Source organism: Brassica oleracea, chromosome C1, assembly GCF_000695525.1.
Source record: "Brassica oleracea var. oleracea cultivar TO1000 chromosome C1, BOL, whole genome shotgun sequence".
NCBI lineage: Eukaryota > Viridiplantae > Streptophyta > Magnoliopsida > Brassicales > Brassicaceae > Brassica > Brassica oleracea.
The window spans coordinates 4,009,387-4,020,893 of NC_027748.1; the positions used below are offsets into that span (position 1 = coordinate 4,009,387).

Here is an 11,507-nt window from a genome sequence, read left to right on the forward strand (position 1 = left end):
TGCAAGAATAAGAAGTTAAAAACATGTAAATTCACAAGATATCAGGTCTATAATTTTTTTTTGGGTTCACAGGAAGAGTATACAATAGGTGATGAAGTTGGGAGGCTATACTATTTGAAGTATGTGCCAGAATGGTTGCGGATGAAGAGTTGGTGCCCAATCTGCAAAACCACTGCAGAGACCTCCTCCTCTAAATAACCGTCTTTCTCCTCGTTCCTTGTAGTATTTCTTTCAATCAGAGCCTGTGAACAACAATGGAACCCGCCTAAAAAGGGCTTCACCATTTGCTTTGTGTACATATACAAATTTCACACCGGCTTGGCTTTGACTCTCTCTGGCCTGTATTCTCTTTAACTCTCTTTTATCTAACGACACAACTTCCTGTGTGTGTTACTTCCGCTTCTCGCCTATTGCCTGTTTATTTCCGTAATGTAAAGCAGGTAAGACGCTAAAGATGTCATTTGAAGAACAAAGATCTCATCTTATATCATTTAATCTCGGTCAGTATCTTGAAAAGCAACAACGAACCTGGTTATTTGGATCTCTTGATGAAAATAAGTTTTGTGCAGGGACAACAATGTTCTCACTAACATGATAGCAAATTAACACCCGACATTGAGGACTATTAAAATAACCTTTTTCATTGAAACGGGAAAACAAAAATGTAAAGTAAATGCAGGTAAAAGTGACGTCAATGTCTTTTCAAAGCTATAAAGTTTAAACAATTCTAAAACTATGTTACATACACAGCAATACTCCAGATATTACACGACTATTTTGTACCTTGCTCCCACCTCAAACCCAAAGTTATCTCTTCCAAAACTCTCTCCCTTGATTCCCTTATCAGCCTCACAGATCTTGAAACTCGCTGGGATGGCTACTGTTCTTAACAACAACACGTATTTTGCATTCAAATACGGTTCTTTGATCTTGAGCTGCATTTGGAAATATCTACTAACCTGCCCCGAGCCTGCCGCTGCAGAACATAGACGTGTCTCTCAGCCATCAGCTCCACTGGACCAAAACCAGTTTCTTTGGGACAAGAGCAGCTTTACTCAGACAATTTGCAATATCCAACATCCCAAAACATTTTCATTCACACCCCTTCTCTTTCTTCAAATGAACGCATGCTAATTTTCTCCAGAAGCAGTGGCCAGTCTTCGCCAAGTTGATGTGGATTTAGCTCCATCGCAGCTCTAAAATCAAGCAAAGACACCGGCTGCTGCTGTTCTTGCGTTATCTCAGACGGTTGGTTACTCGGCCACATCCCATTCACAATCTTCTCTCGGCTCTGCGGTTTGTCTAAACTTTGGTTTCCAGGCTTGGACCGAGCTCCAGACAAATCAACGCATGACTTGACCAGTTTCTTCAAGTACAAGTCCAACATGTTATTTAACATAGTGGAACACTCCGCTGAAACCCCTCCTAGACCCTGTGCTGCTGCAATACTCTCCATCCTTTTTCTCAGCATCTCTGTCTCTGATAATCCACCACTGTCATAGCAAGTTATGAAGTCACCCCTGGTCGACGCTGGAACTGTTCTCCGGGTCCCACTGAATGGAATAATCCCTAGAGGTGCCATTACAGGATTCTTGGAAAGAACCAATCTACCTCGCTCCTCTTGAGCTACATCATCATCTCTGATAACTTGTGCTGTGACCTTACCTTTACTATGATAAGGTAATGGACCGCCTCGTTCACCAGAATCTGGACCTGAACTATGATAAGCAACAGGTCCAACGTCACCGTTCTCTTTATATCTATTACTGCTTTTGTCTTCTCTCCAAAGTGGCTGATGCAACTGAGTATCAACCTTTCCGTTAGGCCCAAGTGGACTAGGCCTATCACACGTTCCAGACCGAACCTTGTGTAACGCCCCATTTGACAAAACCGGATTATGGTTAGGGATGAGAGATCCGCTTTGTTGAGGTCTATCTTCTTTCCCAAGCACCAAAGATTTGGCTTTTTGAAATGGTGGGGATTTAGCAAGAGATGCATTCTTCAAGATGGAGTGAATCAGCTTGTTGTGTAGAGGAAGATTCTCCCTTCCCAAAAGACGGTGACATGACTTATCAAACTCAACCTTGGTAAGCTTCTGACTCAGAAACCTACCCAAGTAATAAAAGTATCTTCTGGATCTCTCAACACCAATCTTCTTCACTATATGCAGTTTCAGCTCAGCCAGATCAATCCTGTGATGATCTTCAGCACCTTGCATACTTCTCTCTCTTTGTGCTTCTTTCTTCTTCTTCAAAACTAGAAACCCGATGGAAACAATCAGAGGCTAGTTACCCTTCACACCAATACATCCAACTCATTAACTTATTATAACTTCTCATCCAGAAGCATTTCAAGAACTTAGCTGAAGGCTTTTGCTACAAATCCAACCCTAGAACTGGTAAATCTAGGAGCTGTACAATGCAAATCCAAATCTCATATCCTCCTCCCAAAACCAAAACCCTAGAGAACAGAGATCATCATCATCATCATCATCTACTACCCAGCTCACACTAACAACCTTAAAGTTTCCACCTTTGGCTGATTCAGTATCAGGATAATACTACAAACCCTAGCGCTCAAAAGTTACCAACTTCCAAGACGAAACTGAATCAGAGCAGAGCAATCCAGCATTTCTCTTTCACGCCCAATTCGTAAAGCTAACAACTTTGAGAATTACAGCTGGAGCAAATCGAGATCAGTGGAGTTTGAGGAAGAAGAAGGAAAAAAAGATTCGTGCTTGAGAACAGAGCAACGAATTCGAAATGAAGCGAGGGAATGAGGGAAGCGGGACCCCAAGCTTTGGAAGCAGAGATACAACAACAAGTGTTGTTGGAAGATTGAATTGAGAGAACAAAAAGGAATAACCTTGTTTTTTTTTTTTGCCCAAGATTGACCCAGAAATTCAGACAAGCGACAAAAAAAAGAAGGACCGAACACAAAAAGAAGAAGTAAACTTGTTGTTCCGACCAAACACAAATGATTTCTCGGCGTCGTCGTGGGCTTTGTTCGTATTTGCCCTTTAGAAGCCGAATGCTTTTTTCACTCTTCTTTGTTTTATTAAAAGCATCGATCGCTGCTTATTGGGTTTTTGTTCGTTTTCTTCTTCTTCTTCTTCTTCCTCTTTTTTTTATTCTGTCTGTTTTTTTTTCTTCTCTCACTTTCTCTGCTTATTGTACTTTCTACCTTGGCTTAAACTAAGTTGACATAAGAAATAGATAGAACCCATTTATGCATCTTGCAGTCTTCTGATCCGAGAGTAATCTCATCTACTATTGATACTAGGTACTACTACATCGGTGGATCATGTCTGAATTTCTGTTGAAAAGTAGTTACACAAATTACAATTTATAAGACTGAAGATGATTGTGTTACTTACTTGTTAGTGCTTTGAGATTTGTTCCCAACAACAAGTGCTAGCCTTTTTGGTCAACAATTTTTTTTTTTTATATTTGAAACTGAATAAAGAGTAGAGTATTGAATCTTCAAACAGTAAAGCTTTGTCAGCTACAACATAAACATTAAATAAACAGAGACACAGTTCGACATCACTTCCACAAGATCCTCCTAACTCGAATACTACAAAAGAGTACAATAAACAGCCTAAAGAGATAACGAAATGACATTTGATAGACAAACAGAGTAGGACTGGTACCTAAACATACATGTCACATAATCCTAACTCTCCTACTGCACTGTGTTTCTTGTGTACAGCTCTCTTCTTACAGTTCTTTTTATTTTCCCCGTCCTTTGCCTCGAACTCCTCTACATCTTCCCCTACCTCGCCCTCGTCCTCCTCTTCTCGTGGGTTGCGCCAAGACCTTGCTAGTACCAGGGCTGCTACTTGCTGAGTTTGAGTTCGGTAGAGACTGGTCTCCCGGGAGCCACTCTTTCTCATGCGTGCTTGAACTGTTATGCGAGGCGCTAGAATCGCTATCATTGTTTTCCTTGCTATCAATCGCACCATCTAAGCCATTCCCTACGGTGATATCATCACCAGGAGTTTCAACTATAGGCTCGGAAGCCTCAGCTTCCATTGCCACTGGTGAGCTGAAAAAAGAAGGCACTTGTTATCTTATGTCAAACCAATCATACAAAGAAGCCAGTTTTTTTAAAAGAGTAATTTTTTTTTTTTGCACCTAGGTGATGAAGATGGGAGACCGTTGGCTATAGGATGTGTTGCACCTATATCATCATCAGCTTCCTTTGATGTTTCAAACACATCCTTTGGGATACAAAAGCTCCCGGTTGGATCCAAAGTTGCTCCAGGAGCCAAGACAGCTTTATTAATATTAACAAGTTAATAAAGAGAACCAACCACAAACATCATCCAAAACCAAATCCAAGATATTACCATTTGTGGTCTCTCCAATAGTTGAGCTAGGCTGGATAAAGTCATTACTCACATCATTGGAGACATCAACACCGGTTCCTTGTGTGGAGACAACTCCACCTTAGCAGAAAAGGTTAAATACATGAGATGGACTATATGAATCGAAGATGAGAAAGTGTATATAAGAAGGAAAAAAAACGGACGAAGGGATATAACTAACGAGATCTAGTGTTGTGTATAACTCTTGTTTCTTCAACGGCTTGATTAGCTTCCGTAGTCTTCTTCAATCAAGTAAAATACAAGGGAAGAAAGAAAAGATTAAACCTCCAAGTTCGTTCTTGCTATAGAGACACATAGTGTAAAGGGTGCGTGATACCTGATTTGGTAGGACCACGCTTTGCTCAATCTGTATAGCTGAAAAAAAAACAGAAACAAAAAGAGTTACTACATGTAAACCAGAGCAGAAACTACTTTCAGCTTTATCTCATGTTGCCATATACTGAAAAACACTTATTTACACATGAGAATAAAAAGGAAAAAAAAACACCTTGAGCACCTCCATCAACATTCAATGATGCTACACTACGAGGGGATACAGTTTTAAGCATTTCCTCTGTTGCTTTAGCTCTGACTTTGCGAATTTCATCTTGAATATTCCATGTAGGATTCGAACGGGATCTCCTTCTCAGCTGCATTTTGGTATCCAAAATCAGAATGCATATGCATAACTTTGAGAGGAGTCATAAGACATACATAACGGTATGCAACTTCTTCTTTTTTTGAAAACTGGACAAAGAAAAAACTCAAGACTTTCAAACAATGTTTTGACCAGAAGATGAGTATGCACTGCACCTTGGAAGAGGAGAAGTTTCCAGCACTGTAAGGAAACGGCGTCCCTTCCTTAATAAGTTGCATCCCTGCTGGTGATGGTGAGCGAAACTCTGAAGTGTTCGCAGCTGGAGATCCCCATGGCAGACGAGATCTCATATATGACTTGGCCACATCCACAGGCGATCCACCACCATCTTCAGTTGCCTGGAAGTTGAAAATAAAAACTGAGGTGGTTATCATTGTCTAAAGCACATTGGAGAAGAAACTATAAATGGTGGAATTGGTCAAGAAAAACTATCAGAAGATGATTTTTTTTTTTTTGCGAGCACATGATAATACTTAAAACTACTCTAGCTAGAGAGATCTGAACTTACTATAGACTTTGAATTTGATGCTGATTTCTTCTCCTCCAACCATCTTTTTGCTTCCATGACAGCTTTATTAGACATTTCACCCACATCCACCTCTGAGAAAGAAAAAAAGCGAGAAAATGTTATCACATAGACTAATCTCGTCTGCTTGCACAAGATTAGTTACATACCATTATCACTATGCCTCCCCTCATTAGGAGTGGGGACACTGGGATGATCTACAACCCTCGCCTTGATGATATCTATTAATCTATCGCCTTCTTCCCTGGAACAACATACAAATCAACAGCTTAACAAGCTCCTCATGAAAAAATATTACAGATTTATTTTCAACTATATGTCTAGACACTTGTAAATACCTTGCAAATGTTTCTTGCATGAGAAGCTGCTCAATTACACGCTTAGAACCGAGTCTTTGGATGGTTGATTCCTGAAGGTCATATTAACACAAGAACACATCATAATCGCTTCACATAAACTGAAATAAGACTTCCATCAAAAATTACAAAGTTGAAAAAGTCAACTTTGTGTACTTCTACAAAACAATCAAACTGGTGAAAAGGTAGACTCAGCACAAAACCATATCGAAAATTTTCAAACTAGAGAACCTTTGGTAACACCATACACTAGGCCAATATAGCTTGAATCAGTTCTGTGAAGAATGAACTTGGAGATTACAGGCCAAGGGTCTCTAAGTAAATTTAAAACAAGGCATAGCATAATCACACAAAACGAGTAAGGTGGTTAGTACCTCAACCATTGTTTCATCTTCGAGAACATCCTCATCATCACCTTCAATATCAGAAAACAAATGAAACCTACTTCAAAAGAGTATAAGGAAGAAACAAGCAGGATGATGGGTGGAACATAGTTAAACCCGTATATGAAAAAAAAAACATTAGAGCTTGAGAACTAATACAATGATTCACTGCAATTAAGTGACATTAATGAAGGAAATAGAAAAAAAAGGTGGAAGCTTTAAATCAAATTCACATTTCAAAGAAAAAGGGTTGGTTTCAGATTCCGAGTTTCCGACCAAACAAAAAAACCGAAATTTCCAAACTAATCTTGTCTGAATCTAACGAAAGTATTCATTTTTTTTTGCTTAACCGAATGAATTAAGGCAACACATATATATACCTGAAGATGAATCCTCGTCCTCGGAAGAAGATGAGGAAGATTCAGAGAAGACGACGGAAGAAATGAATTTCCCGGCGCCGGAGGCAATCACGGTGACAGGTTTGTAAACGAGCCTGGAGATCCAACTAGGGTTTTGCTGAGGAGGATCTCTGGATCTTGGAGCGGGGCGGTCGTACGGCGTCTTGACGGCGAATCTCCGGCGAGGTCGAACAATCTTGCCTCCGGATTGAGGCTGACGTGGTCCGGCGTCGGAATCCATGGGAGAAGGCAGAAGGGAGAAAGTGAGAGAGTTCGTTGATGTTTTTTCTAGTTATTTGTCGTCTTCTTGTTCTCCTCCCTCTATATTTTTTTTTTATCTGTTTTTTCTCACCCCAGTTTTGTTTCCTAATTAACAGGGCTGCGGTTAGAATTACTAATCATTTTTTAAAATGAATTCATGTTTGTTTTCCACATTAAGGCCAATTATATCTTGATCCGCCCCCGCACGGCTGTTAGATTTAATTTGCGTTCAATGTAAATTTATAAACCATTAATTTTATAAAATGTCCATTTATATTTTTATGTTTTGTAAAATGTATTTAGTGTAGAATATATTATATTATAATATAGACTCGAGCTTGACCCGCACATCCGTGCGGGTTTTATTTTTATCTTTTTATAAATTTTTTAGTGATATTCTTAAAACATATAAGTTATTTAGATATTTTTAGGTTCCTACAAACTTACCCGGATCCAGAAGAATCCAAACTGAACCATTTTCGAAAATTTATAATACCCGAACATAGTTTAACTTTAAATCTAAAAACTCGATATCCATAAATATTGATATGTATCTGAACGAATACATGAATGACCATGTCTAAATGATCTAGTAAACAAATAAAAATAAATTTGTTAACCGGTTTGACTTCTTGTCACTAATGGAGTAATTTCATTTTGACACGTGAAATTATTATGGTTAATACGTAAAATTAAATGACATTGAATTATAATGGTAAATAAAATTAATGAAGTAATTTTGAAAAGTAAAAAAAAAGAATGTAAAAACGTGATAAGATCTTGTGCTTATTCCACAAATGTTTATCTAAGTTTTTATGCTTGTTCTTTTATTATAGACGTAAATCAAAGATTTTATGCTTGTTTTAATATTCTGGATTCTAAATTAATGTAGTTCCTTTATTATAGTCGTGGAAATCACATTTAGGAAAACAATATAGTTCGTTTGAGTTATTAATAATTTGTTTCCTTGTTTGTAGTTCGTTTGAGTTATTTTAGAAAAACAATGAATATGTAGAAAAGACAATCATTTTTAATGTGAGATTAATTTAATTCTTAATGGCATTTGGCTGTAAATATTGTGTAACTTTTAGGGTTATTCTATAAGTGTACTTTTGTTTTAATAGATTAGATGTTTGATATTTTTTTATCTGTACGTAATATTATATTTAACTTGATGCAATTTGATGTAATTGTAATATTCATATATTAACCTATTGATTTTTTTTGTTTATTTATTTAAAAATGATTTAATTTTTTGAGAGTAGGTTTTATGAATTATTATTAATTTTATGATATTTGGGTTTCTTGAAAATTGTATTGTAGCAGATTAATATATACTATATATTACAATTTGTGTTTTTTATTTTCAGAAAAAAGAAATAACAATTCATTGTAATTAATTAATTTAAATTTTTGATTTTAAGTGAATTGACAGATTTGTAATTAAAAAAGAAATACAATTGCTAAATGTGTAAATAAAAAAAAATATTTAATCTACTATATGTGTTTCCAGAATCTGTAAATGAGAAAGAAATACAGTAACTAAATATGTAAATAAAAAAAATATTTAATCTGCTATCAATGTTTCCAAACAACTTACTTTTAATTTACTATCTACGTTTCCAAATAGTATCAAAAGATACTTCAGTTTTAATAATATAGATTGATGACAATATTTTAGGAAAAAAAAAATATTATGGTCAATTATTTGTTTTTCAAATTTTATACTACCAATTAGATTAAATTTTTGGTCAAGATAGATCTTACTCTATTCTTTTAAATTTTTCATGAACGAACGAAATTTTTGAAAAAAAATCTACTCTTCTATTTTTTTTATGAAGAATAAAATGAACAACTTTTTTTCGTTTATTTAATTTCTTAAATGAATTTCTGTTTATTATTTTTTTTGGTATTGGATATTGGATAAACCTGCTGTTCATTTATTCAACGGGCTTTAACAGTTTAAGCCCAATAACAACAAAACCTTAGGCCCACTAGAAACTTAGCAGCTTTTCCCCATAACATCATCAAAACGAAACGAGCAAAACCATTTGGAATCGATTGATCTGTTCATTTCTGTTCTTTCGCTCATCGGAATCGATCGAGCTGGTGAGAGATGCCGGGCTTAACATGTAACGCGTGTAACATGGAGTTCGAGAACGAAGCTGAACGAAAGCTCCATTACAGCTCCGATTGGCACCGTTACAATCTCAAGCGCAAGGTCATATATTTTTGTCGGTTTATTATTTGTTCGTCGGAAAATTCTATTCCGATGGTTTTGCTTAAGATAAAAATGAAAGCTTCTGAGCAAAAAAAATCAAAACTTTATCATTTCTTTTATCGAAATGGTTTCACTTTATCATTGTTCTTGATGTTGAGGTTTTGGATACGTTTAGGTAGCTGGAGTTCCCGGGGTTACGGAAGAGTTGTTTGAGGCGAGACAATCTGCTCTTGCTCTGGAGAAAGGCAAATCAGATGAAGCGCCTATGCTTTACACCTGCGGGGTCTGTGGTAAAGGCTACAGGAGCTCCAAGGCTCATGAGCAGCATCTCAAGTCTCGGAGCCACGTTTTGCGTGTTTCGCAAGGGGAAACAAGCAACGGAGATGAGGATGTAGCGATAGTCACGCCGCTTACTCGCCGTTTCAAGAATAAAGAGAATGAGGAGAGTGATGATGAGTGGGTGGAGGCTGATTCAGATGAGGAAATGGCTGCTGATGCTGAGGAAGAGGCCTCGGAGGCTTTGTCTAAGTTGAATGTGAATGAGTCAGGAGCTGGTGAGGATGATATGGATGAAGATGATGCTTATGAGCTGGATCCAACCTGTTGTTTGATGTGTGACAAGAAACATAAGACTTTAGAGATCTGTATGGTTCACATGCATAAGCACCATGGCTTCTTCGTTCCGGATGTTGAGTATCTAAAAGATCCTGAAGGGCTTCTCACTTACCTCGGTCTTAAGGTTCGGACTCTCATCCGTTTAGCATTCTTGTAAAGCTTTTGGACTTTTTGAAACTCCTATTTACTCTTTATACCATGGATCATCATTCAGGTCAAGAGAGACTACATGTGTCTCTACTGCAGCGAGCTGTGCCATGCATTCAGCAGCTTAGAGGCTGTAAGAAAGCATATGGAAGCAAAGAGTCATTGCAAATTGCATTATGGTGATGGTGATGATGAGGAAGATGCTGAACTAGAAGAGTTCTACGACTACAGCAGCAGGTTTCTACTAGTATCTTTATTATTCTTGTATCCCTCTTTTTGTGCCAAATCTTAATGCATTATCTATCATATTTGAGCAGTTATGTTGATGAAACTGGAGACCAGATAGTTGTAGCTGGTGAAACAGACAACGCTGTAGAACTCGTTGGTGGTTCTGAGCTCGTGATCACCGAGAGATCTGAGAACACAACAACGTCTAGGACTCTGGGGTCACGTGAATTCATGCGTTACTATAGACAGAAGCCGCGCCCAAGTTCTCAAAACAGTAACCAGATTGTTGCCTCTCTGTCTTCAAGGTTTGTCTCTCAAACCGATCGATCATTCAACCTATTAAACTAGAGAATCATCAAGTTAATCTTAACTAAGGTTATTTTCCATAATTGGTTAATGCTCAGGTACAAGAGCCTTGGTCTGAAGACAGTGCCATCGAAAGAGGATAGAGTGAAGATGAAAGCGCTCAAGGAGATGAACAAGAGAGGCGAGACAATGCGTACCAAGATGGCAATGAAGAGTAACGTCATAAGAAACTTGCCCAACAATGTTCCTTATTAGCTCTCTGAGCTTTGTCCTTTTGAATTGTGCGACTGTTCCATGTACTTTGACAAAGTTGTGTTTGTGATAATAAGACTGAGCTTTAAAAACATAACTAATAAAGTTACATCCCCTATATATTATTTGAGAAGCATTATAACTTCTTTTTGTATCCACATGTCATCACTAGAATGATTCTTAGAATCATTAGAGAAATATGTTGGTCCATATAATTATATAATTATATAATAAGATTTTTATTAAACTAACAATAAATTCATCATTAATGTATTTTATTATTTCTTTAAATAAAATTTACGGAATTGCCTAATGTGGCTAAAGTATATATGGCAATTAATGATTTTGAATAATAAAGATTTGATAAAAAATATTGTATCTTCTATCATATTTGTTTAATTTTAAACTATTAAATAAATTAAACAACCACAATAACCATATAAAAAAAATTAAATTTTTATTTATAGGTTATATTTTGAATTTTTACAAACAGCTAATTTTTATTTATAGGTTATATTTTGAATTTTTACAAACAGCTATAAATTACTAAAACTGTTAAAAGTTTCACATTCAAATTTTATGATCCATGGTTTAAAATTTTTGTTATGAAAAAATACAAATGATTACAAAAATTATATAAGTAAAAATTCTAATTTAATTAATTATTGGATTAATATATATAGCGTTTTAAATTAAACTATAAACCATATAAAATACAATATTTTAGATTCAAAATTTACTTTGAACAATTTTTTTGATAAAAGTTTTGAACGATCATTGACAACTT

General features: G+C 36.4%; 3 protein-coding genes and 1 pseudogene across 7 annotated transcripts; 2 read left to right on the top strand and 2 right to left on the bottom strand.

The window, feature by feature from the left end:
• The window catches only part of LOC106329329, a 1,402-nt pseudogene extending 1,273 nt beyond the window's left edge, over positions 1–129 (top strand).
• Positions 130–205: 76 nt separating this feature from the next.
• Positions 206–3,371, bottom strand: LOC106308361. Of its 4 annotated transcripts, XM_013745535.1 has the most exons (4): positions 960–3,371; positions 784–880; positions 529–586; positions 206–414 (listed from the first exon to the last, which is right to left on the bottom strand). In XM_013745535.1, the coding sequence occupies exon 1, from the start codon at positions 2,216–2,218 to the stop codon at positions 1,097–1,099; it is 1,122 nt and encodes a 373-aa protein (XP_013600989.1). In that variant the 5' UTR covers positions 2,219–3,371; the 3' UTR covers positions 206–414; positions 529–586; positions 784–880; positions 960–1,096. The 4 variants fall into 4 exon arrangements, with proteins under 4 accessions (XP_013600989.1, XP_013600977.1, XP_013600981.1 ...); XM_013745523.1 differs by having other exon boundaries at positions 784–3,371; XM_013745527.1 differs by lacking the exon at positions 529–586 and having other exon boundaries at positions 784–3,371.
• Positions 3,372–3,479: 108 nt separating this feature from the next.
• On the bottom strand, positions 3,480–7,033 carry LOC106308347 (protein KAKU4). 2 transcript variants are annotated; one of them, XM_013745515.1, is made up of 12 exons: positions 6,673–7,033; positions 6,284–6,324; positions 5,892–5,962; positions 5,703–5,797; positions 5,536–5,627; positions 5,183–5,365; positions 4,878–5,019; positions 4,707–4,744; positions 4,551–4,608; positions 4,352–4,450; positions 4,137–4,278; positions 3,480–4,047 (listed from the first exon to the last, which is right to left on the bottom strand). In XM_013745515.1, the coding sequence occupies exons 1-12, from the start codon at positions 6,929–6,931 to the stop codon at positions 3,732–3,734; spliced, it is 1,536 nt and encodes a 511-aa protein (XP_013600969.1). In that variant the 5' UTR covers positions 6,932–7,033; the 3' UTR covers positions 3,480–3,731. The 2 variants fall into 2 exon arrangements, with proteins under 2 accessions (XP_013600969.1, XP_013600963.1); XM_013745509.1 differs by having other exon boundaries at positions 4,551–4,611.
• A 1,957-nt stretch (positions 7,034–8,990) lies between these two features.
• Positions 8,991–10,840, top strand: LOC106319541 (zinc finger protein 622). Its single transcript, XM_013757909.1, has 5 exons — positions 8,991–9,172; positions 9,348–9,911; positions 10,002–10,171; positions 10,252–10,467; positions 10,567–10,840. Exons 1-5 carry the CDS (start codon positions 9,068–9,070, stop codon positions 10,721–10,723), a joined length of 1,212 nt encoding a protein of 403 aa, XP_013613363.1. The 5' UTR covers positions 8,991–9,067; the 3' UTR covers positions 10,724–10,840.
• The last annotated feature ends 667 nt before the right edge of the window (positions 10,841–11,507 follow it).

Bases quoted from the DNA above. Each gene is read 5' to 3' on its own strand.
- LOC106308361 (XM_013745535.1), bottom strand. From the start codon at position 2,218: ATGCAAGGTGCTGAAGATCATCACAGGATTGATCTGGCTGAGCTGAAA.
- LOC106308347 (XM_013745509.1), bottom strand. From the start codon at position 6,931: ATGGATTCCGACGCCGGACCACGTCAGCCTCAATCCGGAGGCAAGATT. The intron at 5,628-5,702 runs GTATGTAACTAA...TTTCTTTCTCAG, and splicing joins GGGGAGGCATAGTGATAATG to AGGTGGATGTGGGTGAAATG. The intron at 4,612-4,706 runs GTATCACGCACC...ACTTGATTGAAG, and splicing joins GCGTGGTCCTACCAAATCAG to AAGACTACGGAAGCTAATCA.
- LOC106319541 (XM_013757909.1), top strand. From the start codon at position 9,068: ATGCCGGGCTTAACATGTAACGCGTGTAACATGGAGTTCGAGAACGAA. The intron at 9,173-9,347 runs GTCATATATTTT...GGATACGTTTAG, and splicing joins GTTACAATCTCAAGCGCAAG to GTAGCTGGAGTTCCCGGGGT. The intron at 10,468-10,566 runs GTTTGTCTCTCA...GTTAATGCTCAG, and splicing joins GTTGCCTCTCTGTCTTCAAG to GTACAAGAGCCTTGGTCTGA.